The sequence below is a fragment of the Magnolia sinica genome, chromosome 7 (genome assembly GCF_029962835.1).
Source record: "Magnolia sinica isolate HGM2019 chromosome 7, MsV1, whole genome shotgun sequence".
Taxonomy (NCBI): Eukaryota; Viridiplantae; Streptophyta; class Magnoliopsida; order Magnoliales; family Magnoliaceae; genus Magnolia; species Magnolia sinica.
The window spans coordinates 6,074,446-6,088,256 of NC_080579.1; the positions used below are offsets into that span (position 1 = coordinate 6,074,446).

At 40.4% G+C, this 13,811-nt stretch overlaps 1 protein-coding gene across 2 annotated transcripts in view; it reads right to left on the reverse strand.

Moving 5' to 3' along the window:
• Positions 1-265: 265 nt before the first annotated feature.
• The window catches only part of LOC131250949 (protein DGS1, mitochondrial), a 44,090-nt gene continuing 30,544 nt past the window's right edge, over positions 266-13,811 (reverse strand). Inside the window, exons 8-14 of one of the 2 annotated variants that reach the window (XM_058251372.1) lie at positions 11,797-11,886; positions 10,787-10,859; positions 10,684-10,712; positions 10,118-10,241; positions 2,159-2,269; positions 1,418-1,518; positions 266-587 (exon numbers count right to left, since the gene is read on the reverse strand). In XM_058251372.1, the coding sequence (XP_058107355.1) occupies positions 467-587; positions 1,418-1,518; positions 2,159-2,269; positions 10,118-10,241; positions 10,684-10,712; positions 10,787-10,859; positions 11,797-11,886 (649 nt within the window). In that variant the 3' untranslated portion in view covers positions 266-466. Of the gene's footprint in view, positions 588-1,417; positions 1,519-2,158; positions 2,274-10,117; positions 10,242-10,683; positions 10,713-10,786; positions 10,860-11,796; positions 11,887-13,811 lie in introns of those variants that run through there. The other variant, XM_058251374.1, reaches the window with a different exon arrangement.

Below are 13,811 nucleotides of genomic sequence, written 5' to 3' on the forward strand. Positions count from 1 at the left end.
TCGGGTATAACCATATAATCCGGCCACAGCTGGCTACCTTATCGTCAGACGGTTAGGATCTGATACATGTTATGCATATGGGATAGAATGACAGATATCCGGTGAAGGAAATGTAACAAACATGCACTCCTCCATCCTTCTCCAGTTATTGTAAATCATATGCTATCATTAGTGCTAACCCTTAACTATTTCCCCCCTGCAGCAGAACCTTCCCCAAGTGCTGCAAGACGGCATTCAAACTCACAATATATGATCGAGAAACAGACAGCCAAGAAAACACATATTGATTGGCATAGAAAGCCCACTTTCCATCAAGTGCCGATACTTAAAAGGCAGTCAGTTTTTTTTTTTTTTTTTTTTAATCTTAACCTCTCATGGTGTGCAAAAACATTGAATTGCCCTTCCAAAAATTTCTTCTTTTTCACCAATTTCTGAAAAGGGAAAAAGGAGGAAACAGGAAAATGGTTTACCGTCGTTTTGTTGAAGGAAGCAAGCAGTCATAGACTCGTTCCATGCGTGACGTTATGGCCAGTTTGTATTGAGTGTTCAGTCCAGGCTTCCCGAGATCCATAATGTCCTGTCTCAAACTGCAGATAAATGTTGATTAGCTTCTTTTGTTCTCTGTTTGGACATCATGTTGCATACACGTTGGGATGTATGAGATCAGGACCACTCTTTTAGTGGGCCCCCATGGATGGGTCATAGCACAATGTTCACACTGAGAGTTAGTACAGTAGGCTCAGGTCTTCAGTCTGTACAAGAGGGGCCAATGTTCTAGACTTCTAGTGATCCGAGTCTCTAAAATTGGAACATATGGTCTAATGATACAAGCTGATATAAGATGGGCCTCACCACCGATGACCATGCACGAAAAAACACCAGATTGGGAGATCCTGGCCATCAAATATTTGGCCCTTTTTTTGGCTGTGTGTGGACTGTTGCTGTATATTCTTTCTTAACTGTCTATATGCTGGTCAACTATTGAAGGATTAGGATTTTCTGGGACATTTTTTGGTGCATGTGCAATTCATGGTGAGGCCCATAGTATGAACGGTGTCAATCACTGAACCATGGGCCCCACTGGTAAAAAATGAAAACCTAAGCATGCTCTACAAACTCTTAACCTGAGCATAGTATAATACCTCAAGCCCAAGTATCAGACCAAGCATACAATCCTAACCACTTGATCAGAACATTGCCCAAAAGTGGCAGCACTCAGTTTCTTTTTTTACTCGATTCATACGGTTAAGATTCATCCTATTGACTAAATTTTGGGCTATGGCCTGTTCACAGTGGCACCCTCCAAAGAAGTTTGCATAAATACAATGCGGCCCAACAAGCAATCCATGCAAAGTGTATGTAAGCCATGTCAATCTGTATTCCTTGAGTTCAAAGAGACCCATGATTTCCTACTAACCTTAGCCATTCGCCAGTTTGCTTGGCATGCCTTTCAACAGCTTTGTACAGGCGATCGAGACTGTAAAGCACCAACCCAAACATGCACTGAGCATCTCCATCCTGTAACAGCACAGGATTAGATGGGACCCAATAATGATGTATCCACAAGTTTTCTTTTAGGAGCAATAAAATGTATTCGCCACTGTATATTGTTGCCTAGTTGCTCTTGCAATATCCATAATTTCAATAAGAAACTGGTACATAAAGATGCAATATTTGGGAAGTATTTAGTTCAAGAAAGAAATTTCCCATTCTATGTATCCCGTTGAGTATCGAATCATGGAGTGAAGGGCTAGACTAACATGTCTGTTAACCACCATTTTTGGTGACTCACACTAAATGCGCCATCAGCCATCCAAATAATGGGCTCTATTATTGATCTGTTTGGACAAACCTTGAAAATCTGAGATCAACCATAGGCTTCGGACCATTTACCATTTTTCATTTTAGCCAATTCATTCAATAACCACTTTGAATGGTTAGGACTCTCCAATGGACCCCACAATATGGAGCAGTTTGGATTGATATATGCATGTCTGTCAGATCACATGTATAGTGATGTCACCACCATTAAATCACATGGTAGAGTAGCCCATATGGGAAATAATGGAAAGAATGTTTTGACTGAATGAAACCATTATGGTGGAAAGATAAACAAAGCTATCACAAAGAAGCTGCACTAATGGTTTGGAAATTTTACCAGGCCTTGGTCCACGCAAATCTGATAGTGCATGATCCTTTTCTCAACCTCCACTATGAGAAGCCTCCTTTGCAGCCGAGCAATCCTTCCTTTACCTTCTGCGCCTTTATCCTGGCTAGGTATAATAGTACATGAGATGATGCTAAAATGATTCAAACCATTGAAAAATCTTTCAACATTTTATTCATCCAACCACCCAGTCCTTGATGTGTGTGTGTGTGTGTGTGTGTGTGTGTGTGTGTGTGTGTGTGTGAGAGAGAGAGAGAGAGAGAGATCATTAGTGTAGCACTCCAAGAACCTGCTATTTACTATGGTTGGACCTGATCATTAGGCCAAACTTGTCTCATGAACGGACAAATAGACGAACTTTGTTGTCAATAGATGAGATAAACCGGTAGCCAGCTATGATACTTGGATCCTTAAGAAGTACTCAGATCCTTTGAAAAACTGGAATATCCTGGTTGAATATTTGGGAGGGGAAAGGGATAAGAGATCTCCCTTTCCAAGGCTTGAAATCCAGAGTTATTGGGATTTTGAACTCAAGTCATCAGTAATTTAGAATTTGTAGTGAATCGTGTCAACTGGGCAAAATTCAACTCGTAATTTTGTGAGGGAAGTATTTTATTTTATTTTTTTGAAAGGTAATGGGAACTTTCATTAAAAGCGCTGAGGTAGCGCAATAGGCAAAAGCAAAAAAGCAAAAAGAGAGAAGAAAACAGAGAAACAGCTAATCCAGCCACCCCTTACACCCAGCCCACTCCACAACACTATACCAAGCATGAGAGGCTACCCCCTCGACATCTCGACACATATTGCGAAAGCACCGCCCATTCCTCTCAACTCATATACCCCAAAGACCTGCAAGGAGATAGACGCCACACCACCCCATGCTTGTTGCAAAGAGAAACCCCGTGCCACTCAACTACCTAGTCACCAATATCCCATGGCATGACCCACGCAACATTGAATTTGACAAAGGAGGCCCAAATGCAACTAGAGTAGGAGCAATGAATAAAAAGTTGGTTGACCGATTCAGCATTGAACATGTAGAGGAGGCAAACATTTGGGATGATCATAGAACGCTTTTGAAGGTTATCAATCGTCAACACTCTATTCCTTCCCACTAACCACCCTTTGCTCCGATCTTTGGGGGAGCATCGTAGTGCCACACATGAATCGTCTTTCCAAGTTTCCTCCCCTTAGACCGAAGCATGATATAAAAAGGTGTAATCGAGAAATGTCCCCACTTTTCCATGGGCCAAACCAAGCTATCCTTTTCATCCATCTAGGGCCAACAAAGATGGAGACACTCTAGAAGCACAATATATTCCTCTATCTCATCATCATGAAGAGCCCGGCGACATGGCAGAGACCACACAGCTATACCACCACAGATCTCAACGATTGATCATGACATGCCAATCCGGAGAAAGGTGGGCAATAGCCAGGAAAGAGGCACATCACCCCTCCAAACATCTTCCCAAAATCGAATGCTCTCCATTCCCCAAAGAGAAGGCCACACCTTTCATGAAGTTTAATCTTGTACTCCAAATACATTTCCAAACTATCGACGCTATGTAGATGGTACACTCTTTTGTCCACCACCCACCAACAGAGCAACCATATTTGCTAGCAATGATCTGTCTCCAAAGAGCATCTCTTTCAGAATTAAGTTTACACCACCTTCCTCATATGGCTTACGGACTTCATCCCATTCGAACAAGTGGAAATTCTTGTTCTCCGCCAAATCACCCCACATAAAATCACGCCTAAGCTTCTAAAGGTGATCAAGGACCAATCTCAGGCATCTAAAGAACGACAGAAAGTAAATCGGCAAATTAGATAACCCGCTTTAATGAGAGTGATCTACCCACCAATCAACATGAATCGCCCTCTCCAACCTGCAAGTTTCCACTCGAACCTTTCAATCACCTTGTCCCACAAGTGCCTAGCTAGCTTACCAATACAAGGGGAAGCCCCAAATACAATGTAGGGAAAGATCCCGCCATGCACCCATAGCGCTCGTTAAGGCGATCTAATTAGCAACTTTCTAAGTGGATACCAAGCAACTTGCACATAGCACTCGTTAAGGCGATCTAGTTTGCCACTTTTAAATTTAACTTTGTCTGCCTTGCAAAACAGGAGTATATCATCCACATGCTGAATGTGAGAGATTAGGGAGGGCAACAGACCCACTTGCAAGCAGTTGAAAAAGCCGACCTCTTGACCTTTAGATAGCATCCTACCCAAAGCTTCTGGTATGACAACGAAAAGGAGCAAAGACAGCATATCACCTTGCCTTAAGCCCCTAGAACTTTTGAAGAAGCCTTTAGGGGAGCCGTTCACCAATACGAAGAATCTGGCAGAGCTAATAAATTATTTAGTCTATCGTCTCTATGTACACCCACACACAATCCTATCAAGCATGTAGTCCTGAAACGCTCAATCGACATGATCATAGGCTTTTTCTATATCCAACTTCTAAACCACCTCTTTCAACCCTCCCTTATAGCAAGAATCAATACATTCATGCGTAGTGAGAGCATTGTTCGAGGTTTGTCTTCCCTCAATAGAAGCACCTTAATGATGAGAAATGACTTTACCGAGGACCCAGCAAAATCTAGAGGCAAGGATTTTAGCAAGAATTTTATAAGGCCCGCCAATAAGATTGATTGGCCTGAAGTCCTTAAGCCTATCCGCACCTGGGATCTTTGGAATAATCGCAATAAAAGACACCCATTTCCAAGGAGAGACATCCTCTAGCAAAGAATTCACGCAAGTAGTTCAATAAATATTTTTTGATCATGGCCTTAAAAACCTGGGAAAAAAAAAAAGGGCAATCGGAAAACCATCGGTGCCTGGGGCTTTATCCCTACCCAATGAGAACACTGCTTCTTTAACCTCTTCCTCCGAGAAAGGGTGCTTAAGAGAAGAGGAATCATCAGTGGAGAGACTATCAAAAGGAAGGATATCCAAAGTGGGCCTTTCCATTCTTCCTTGCACAGTAGACTTCGGCAAAACTTGACCACCTCCACACAAATTCTATCTTTATCCACTACCCTTTCACCCTCAACCACAATGTCAATAACCTTATTGTTTCTAGCCCAAGCATTAGCAATGTTATGGAAAAACCTTGTTTTTTGTCCCCTTCTTTGAGTCAAGTGACACAAGATCTCTACTTCCATTTAATCTCCTCCAACATAGGCAGTAGCTACATCAGCCCGCAAAGCTCTCTGCTCCTCTGACAACACCTCCCTTCAGCTTTAAGATCAAGCACTTGAATGTTGCTTTAGAATAGCATCCATTTCCATCTAACGTTGCCCCAACACCTCCTTTTTCCAAAGGAGGATCTCCTCCTTAAGGAGGCTCAATTTACGTCATAAGATAAAAACTAGCATAGCCATGCACTTGAAACGAGTCCCATCATTCTATGATCAACGAGGAGAAGCCTTCAATCTCAGGCAAAAATAATTCAAACCTAAATGGTTTTGGGCCCCAATTCTCCTCTTCAACATCAAGCAAAATGGGACAATGACCTAACACGGGCCTCAATAAGGGACATTGAGATACCAAAGGCATGTTTTCAACCCATTCCGGGGAGAGGAGAAATCTGTCCAACCTACAAAAGATAGCAATTTGCTAACCATTCGACCATGTGAACCTTCCACCCCGCATCGGCAAGTCCACCAACTGATGCAAAGCCACCCAAGAAGAGAATGCCTTCATACTAGTAGTAATTCTTCCTCCCGAAGATTTTTCGTCAAAAATCCTAGTTACATTGAAATCACACTCGACACACCACGGCCCCTAAACTTCAAGCGCACCTCCAACAAATCCTTTTTAAAAATCAGCTCTCCTGGCTAGCGAGTTAAGCCCATAAACCGCCGAAAATATCCAGCGAAAACCATTCATAGCACTAACCAACACCATAGACACACTGAATTCCCCGATAAATTCCACTTCACCCACAAATATGAGTTCCACGCCACCAGAATCCCTCCATCTATACGTACAACATTCAGACAACACCACAGTCTTGCCTTGGTGCCTGATACAGAATCGAAGATCGTCCTATCAACCAAACTCAGCTTCGTCACCTACAAGGAAATGATCTAAGCACGAGATCTATTGCAAATATCTTTAACCTGAGATCTCTTGCAACTATACCACAAACCTCTGATATTCTATGATAAGATCTTCATTTTGGCATCGAACTGCCTTGGTGACCCTTTCGCTAGCACGCCACAAACCTCGGACCATTAAGGACATTGAAATCCAGACTTGCACACTCTTGTCTCCTTTTCAGAGTTTGTTGCACCTTCCTCAGCAAATCAGACTGTTGTAATTATCTACCATGCTCTTTAATGAAATGGAGAAGCGCGTAATAATCTTCATCCTTGCCTCCAAAAGTCATCCCAATTCGTCTGCCACGTGACGCAGCATCCCCGATCCGTCGTTTGCCTTTGAGAATCTCCACCTTTTTATATATATTGCAGCTGACTAGGCTTTAAGACAGTTCAGGATGAGCTTTAGTGACATCAAGATCCAAATTTGAAGATGCTTTTGATCGAAGGGGAGAGCAACCTCCAAGATCTCTTTAAAACCTTTTGATGCAGTTTTAGGAGTCTACAAAGTAAGTTCGTGAGAGGGGCCCTCCCTCCAGAACCCATCGTCCGTGGGCAACAACACCGGTGACCGCTCCTCCCCGAAATCATCAGAGAAGGACACTGAAGAGGAGCACTCGAAAGCATAACCGTTTCTGAAGTAAGAACTCTAACAAAATGATTAGCGATTGGGCGACGAGAGTTCCTGCCAACTTAACGAACAATAACACATTATCATATGAGAGCGGAAAGAGATTTGGTCACATGCAAGTTGGATAAGTGTTAACCACATGTGCATCTAGGAGGTTAAATACCATATGGGCCGCATGAACCAAAGAGAAATCCCTGAAAAGAGCCTTCATGGAACCATCCTCAATTGGCACCAAATCAAAGCAATGTGGCCTAATATCGTCCACTTCGGAAATGGCCTCGAAGTCCCAAGCCTGAAAAGAAGATCCGGACCGAAACTGAAGCATCCGACGTTCCAAACCTCAAGCTCACATCATCCAAGCCTACTACAAAAGCCTTCTTCTAGCACGGGGAAAGAGCACCCTCAGCACGCATCTCATCAAGACACAAGAGCCTACCACGTGGAGGTAGAATAGCACTTTCCTCGCACCATGTTTCCCTACTGTCAACCGGAGTGTCGCAAGAGCATTGAAATTGTTCTGTCTTCCTTCGAAACCTTTGCACCTTCTGGCACCCTCGGGTTGCCCTCATCAATCTTGGAGCCAAGATCCACTTTCCACCTTCCATTCAAATCAACCTTCATCTTCACCAGGGAGACAGAGACTCTCACATCGCCCACCGCCATGGATATAACCTTCAGAGCTACAACTCCTTTCTTCCTTTCGATGCAAATCATCGTCGAGCATCACACTGCATCCCTAGTCTCTGGTGGGTCAAGATCTATCGCAACGACCTCCCCCACACATGAGCCCACCATAGCAAAAGCTTCCATGAACTAAGTCTCCATTAACGTAACATGAATAGAAAACCATTCCTCCATCCTGTCAAACGAAGTCCAATCAACCCACCTGCATATGTTTATCAAAATCAAAAACGTATTTGAATCTTGATGATTTGGATTTGGAGGATCTACCAAACCCAATCCTTGTCGTACTCATGTAACATAGGTAGCCAATTTTGCTTTCTTCTTCTTTTCATCATTCCCCACCAAAAAAATAAAATAAAGGATTCGTTTTTCCAAATTGGCCAACGCATGTCAGGCTCGAGCTCTACAAATGGATTCCATCAACTCAAGCTTACCATCACCTCCACTGGCCTTGAACTAGAGATTTCATTGGATACTACCCACACTTGATTTGATGCAGTGCGAATGTAGCCTATTTCCACCCTAACAGAGTCTTAATCACTATGGTTATCGTAATTAGTCTAAAAGGTTGGAGAACTTTACCACCACAATCATGGAATTTTTGAAGAGTACAAGAGAACAAAAATGGGACTATTAAAATTGTTGATGGTTCCAGCCAATAGCTTAATGGTAGATGGCAAAATTCAGGTCTTGAGTTCGAACCTAGTGTACCTATAAAAAATGTTAAGGAGACTACTTTCCAAAAATCTCACTTCATAGCATGCACCTCATCATCATCATCTTCTAAACCTTATCCCAATTAATTGGGGTCAGCTACATGAATCTTGTTCCACCATTCCACTCTATCAAGGGCTAGACCCTAAGACCATAAGTCATCAAGTCTTTTCCTCTTGCATCCACATCCTTTTGGGTATTTACCTTGCCCTTAAAGCCTGTTTGATAGCCTGTAAATCCCAGCAGATGGTGGTAAAAGTGTAATAATTACACTTTTACAGGTATTTTGACCGGCACCATTTGTAACAAGAGTTGAAATATGATTGTTTTATATGCATTTCTTCCCTACAAAGTAATGTCATCCTCAACATTTTATAAATGTAATCATCTCTCATGATTTCATCATCTAGATAGTTGGTAATATGGACCCCCAGGGAATATATCATGCCCTAAATTTATTCCATTTTACAAGGCTTTCTTCAAGTTGAATTAACGGACCATCCTCGTATTAGTTCATTAACCATTTTTTTTTTGTTTCATCAAGAAAATATTGAGGTCGGTGGTTCATCTGTGGTGTGACTCTGAGATGAACGATACGGATCAATAAATCAAGATTCCGATCGTGTAAAATAAAGACCTAAGGATAGTATACATATCCTCTAGTTGAGGATTATTAAATTCACCAATTACCCCGATGGAGGTGTCGGGAAATTGCCATCGAAAATACATCTCTTTTCAAACACTAAGAGAAAGTAATAATTGTGAGTATACTACCATTTATGGGGAATTCCATCCTACCAGTGTCGCCAAAATCCTACTATTTACGATTTAAGTCGAATCTTAAGCAAAACGATTTGAATCCCTTTTTATATGAATCCAACGATTTAATATTTAAATCCCGATTTACAATTCAAATTATATTTGTTTTCTTCTATTTTAAGCTTCACTTGGCTTTCATTTTATCTTTTTAAATTGGTGGGGGCTTTAAGAATCATTTAGAAAAAACCTTTCAAAAAAAAAGTATCGAGATTGAGTGATATATCTTCTCTTCAACGTTAAATCATAAAGCTTATTATTATTATTTCTTACTTCTTAATTGATCGAAAAACCAAATTGATTTATAACTTATCTAGAATGTTTTTTTATGGATGGTTACAATCATGTTGACTTCTATATCTTGTGGAATGATGGTAAGAAACCAGAATATCCTTTTTTTGTCAGTCTACATAATCAAATGCCGCTTTTCCAATGTGATTTTAGATTCAAGAAAGGTAACAAGAACATAAATTATAAAAGGATACTTGTATGTTTTTTAAGGAAAATTACTTGAAAGAAAGGGGGAAAAAAAGGGAAAGATAAGAATCCTTGAACAATATCATGACATTGTATTACTTGCATGTTGATGGCAAAAGGATGATTGCTAAGTTTTCAATTTTTTCTGATTATTTATATTTTTCTTATTTTTAAGAAAATCACAACAAAAACAACAACAACAACAACAACAAAAAAAAAAAAAAAATCTTACGATTTGCGATTCGATACGATTCAGCCCCTATTACAATTGATACACAATAATGATTTTGACAACGTTGCATCCTACCAAACAGGCCCTTAGAGCCTTCAACTTGTACCAACTCACTAGAGCGTGTACCTCCAGTCTGTCTATTTAAACATTTGCTTAATGGTAATGAAAAAAATACAAAAACTACCATAACATTTCCTGCTGAAAGCCATGGAGAAAAGAAATTGAAGCATTCTGGTTTCAATCTGGAGAGGGAAAGAAAGGGACCAGCATGTGTATCTCACCTCTTTAACCCAGGCACGTACTAACATGAGCAAAAGAAGCGAAAGAAAGAAGGCTGGCAAAGCGGCAAGAATCGCAAAGTTGATTTCATTGGCCCGAAGAATCTGGTTCAGTTCTAGCATTGCCCTGTACAGCAGCAAAGCTTTCAGCAAAGTTCCAAAACTAAAAGAAACTTTGTGCAAGATGATACTTGCAGAGTGCACCTGCACACCAATCACATGCACCCCACACATGCCAATATGGCTGACATGTGTGAGACTACAGTAAATGGGTCTGCTAATCAGGTTGTATGTGGTTTTTTTTTTTTTTGTAAAGGATAAATGGCCTACTACATTCAGCATACTTGTGTGGCCCACCCGATGAGTGGACCAGCCTGATTTTTCGTTAGGGCATATTCACCAAGTTGCCCACCTAATGAATGGGAACAGATCTCACAAACGTGTGCCACATGGATGCGTGTGGGGCGCTTGTGTTTAGAATATGCTGATGCACGTCTGTGAATAGAATTCCTCTTCTAGTAAGGATTCTTGACATTAACATAACTAGGATAGCAAATGAATCAACTTACGTCTCAAGATCCAGTTTTAGCTTCTGAATCTGCAATTGCACAAACCCAAAGTTGAATAAAATGAAATTCACGTTACTGATAACATCAAAATAGTTCGGAATACCTGAATGAGCAAAGCACGAGCCAGCTCTCCCCCAAGAAGATTTTGAAGAGGATGCATGACTTCCTTCTCATACCTGCATCAGACAAATGGACAAAAACTGGTTTCTTCATATTACCAAAAAGGCTTCTGAATGCACTAAAGAAGTCATACAGCCCACAACAGGTTAGAGATGAAGGCATTTGAAATAAAACATCTTTGTAGATGCAATGACAGAGATGTTCAATAAAAGTTTCAAATGATATTAATATAACAGTAAATCAAGTAGATGCAAAGATCTTGTTCGAAAACAAGAGTTTTTGGACCAATTTAAACAAGAGCTTCTTTTCATTACTCTTCTTGATAGGCATGGTGGGCACAAACCTGACACCTCAATGCTGAAACACAGTATGTCTCCCATCAAGCTATGGGCTTGAACCCATAAACAGGAGTTATATTACAGAAGCAACTTATAGCAACCAAAAGGCAGTGCTAATAAAGAGGTCAACCTCAGATCAGAAAATAAATGAATCATGCACAGAATTGAATCCAGAAATTTATTAGACAGTAAAAATCCTGATATGAAAATAAGTAGAAACTTTAAAAAAAAAAAAAAAAAAAAAAAAAAAGAAGAAGAAGAAGAAGAAGAAGAAAGTTGAAGCTTATCAACATGAGAGAAAACCTTCAACAAAAGGACGAAAAATAAAGTGTGCCATAAGTGGTATGGAATTCGAATAAGATCACAATCATGGTGTGCCGTAAAGGCCGTTAAGTAAAGGTAACATTGGCAACCGTTACATGTTACAGGGTCGTAAAGGCATGAAAAAAAATAAAAATAAAAATTTGAAAGGCAACATAAAGGCTTTCTTTGAAAAAGGCGCTCAGATAGCGCCAGAGAAACAACAAAAAGGGAAAAACTAATCAAGAGTTGGCAAAGTAATGGCCATTACAGGAAAAAATTAAAAAATAAATTAAAAAGACACCGTACAGGCCATTACAAGGAGCACTGCATGACTGGAGCAAGAAGATTTCACCTGGCCATAACTATTTCCAGCAGTTCCTGATCCGATGCATTCTCTGGAAGCTTTTCACCTTTTGTTTGCTCACTGAAAGCCAACAACATTCTGCAAATCCAAATACGGCACGTAAGACAGACTTTTAGTATTCAACTTCCAGTTACAACATGCATTACAAAAAAGTCCCCATCAAATTTACAGAATAAGAAACCATTTATCCTTTAGTCCCCAACACTGTATAAAAAGCAGCTTTTCAAATGAGACAAGCTATAAAACAGCAGATGGCACATGCATCAAACTCACAGTTGTTTATGTCCAGAAATATAAGCAATATGAAAAGGAAGAAATCACTGCCAATTTACAACTGTCAAGACAGAAGTGCTGAAACTAAATAGCCTACTCCAAATTAAACATCAAAAAGGAAATTTCAGAAAATCAATGCATAACATGAAACTGCGGGGTGGTAACAAACCTAGCCAAGTGCGATGCCAAGATCATCCATCTTAGCAGGATGAAACACCCATCATCCAATGCATGTATTATTAAACAGAATTTGTTCCATGCAAAAGGCCGTTGGGAAGTCTCGCAGTACCTTGACCCACTTTGAATAGTCAGTTGTAAGAGATGTGTAGTTGAGATGTCTTCTACTTCATCTTTTCAGTGTAAACATTATGAAACCTAACATAAATAATGCTTTGTGAAGATCAGCCTTTGTTTCTATGGTCAACTTGCAGTAATTTCTAACACTGCTTGCAAAAGCACGATTTCAGATCCTATTCTCACCCACACACCAACATGTTTGCAGTTCCTGGTTGCTCAACAAGTATACCATGCACTAACTGTCTATTTTACGTTGACCAAAAAACAGGCCAGTCCAATCATCAGAGGGGTAACATTTTCATAGAGAATGAGGATCATTGATCATCCCTTCCAACTGTCCATTTCTTCCACACTCATGTCACTCACCTGGTTACAGGACTAGCCTGATTTTTAGGCCACAGGCACAACCTGATGAATAAATCAGACTTGAACACACAAGCCATATCAGCATATGTAGGGAGAGAAGGATCCAAAATCCTACCTCGCAAGTAGCATGTGTTACACTTATGTCAAACGTCATACAGTTTGTTTTCATTTCCACAATCTTCATCACATCCTCCATATATGAACTTCCATCTAGTCACCGGCACCAGCAGCACGATCAGCATCCTGTGTATACTGAAAAGTGCCTCTAGCCAACTTTGTTTCAGATCCCGTATATCCTGAAAAAGTTATGGTGTATATGCATCCTCGAGAGGAAAACGCGTGCCTTTTTTACGCTTGGAGCAATAATGAGAAAAAAATGGACTGATTATTAAAAATCAAGTGTGATCCATCATTGACTGCATATGAAGCCAACTGTATGCCAACTGCCAACTACAAGCTGCAGTCCAAGAACAATTTTTTATGCAGTGGCTGGGATTGGGACTGCAATTTCAAGGTTGTAACATACAGCACCACCCAACTGACATGCAGCTTCAACCGCCATATCCGCAATACTCAAACTCAGCAGAAAAATATGTGAAGAATAGCTTTGAATATTAGGAAATACTGATAAAATAAAAGCTGCATCCTTCGATATTTTTGAATTAAAGACAACATTTGGTAATAGGAAAAGAAAACCATAAACAACATGAGAAATACACAAAAATAAAAACACAGTAAAGAGATTTGATACAGCTACTAACCGGAACACGTGGAATTATTACGAGGCAAAGAGTAATATAATCTTGCAAAATCAAGGTCAAGTACCGGTTTCCCATACCGCGTATTGATGATATGTTAGACATGATGGCAGTTGCCACAATCTTTTCGAAGATTAACCTCTAAAGAGGGTATCGCCAAATATGTATACGCCTAGAAAATGAGTGGAAGACAGCCTTCAAGATGAAGGATGGATTATACGAGTGGCTAGTCATGCCCATTGGCTTGACTAATACCCCAAGCACATTTATGAGAGTGATAGCCCAGGTGTTAAGACCCTTTATGGGTAA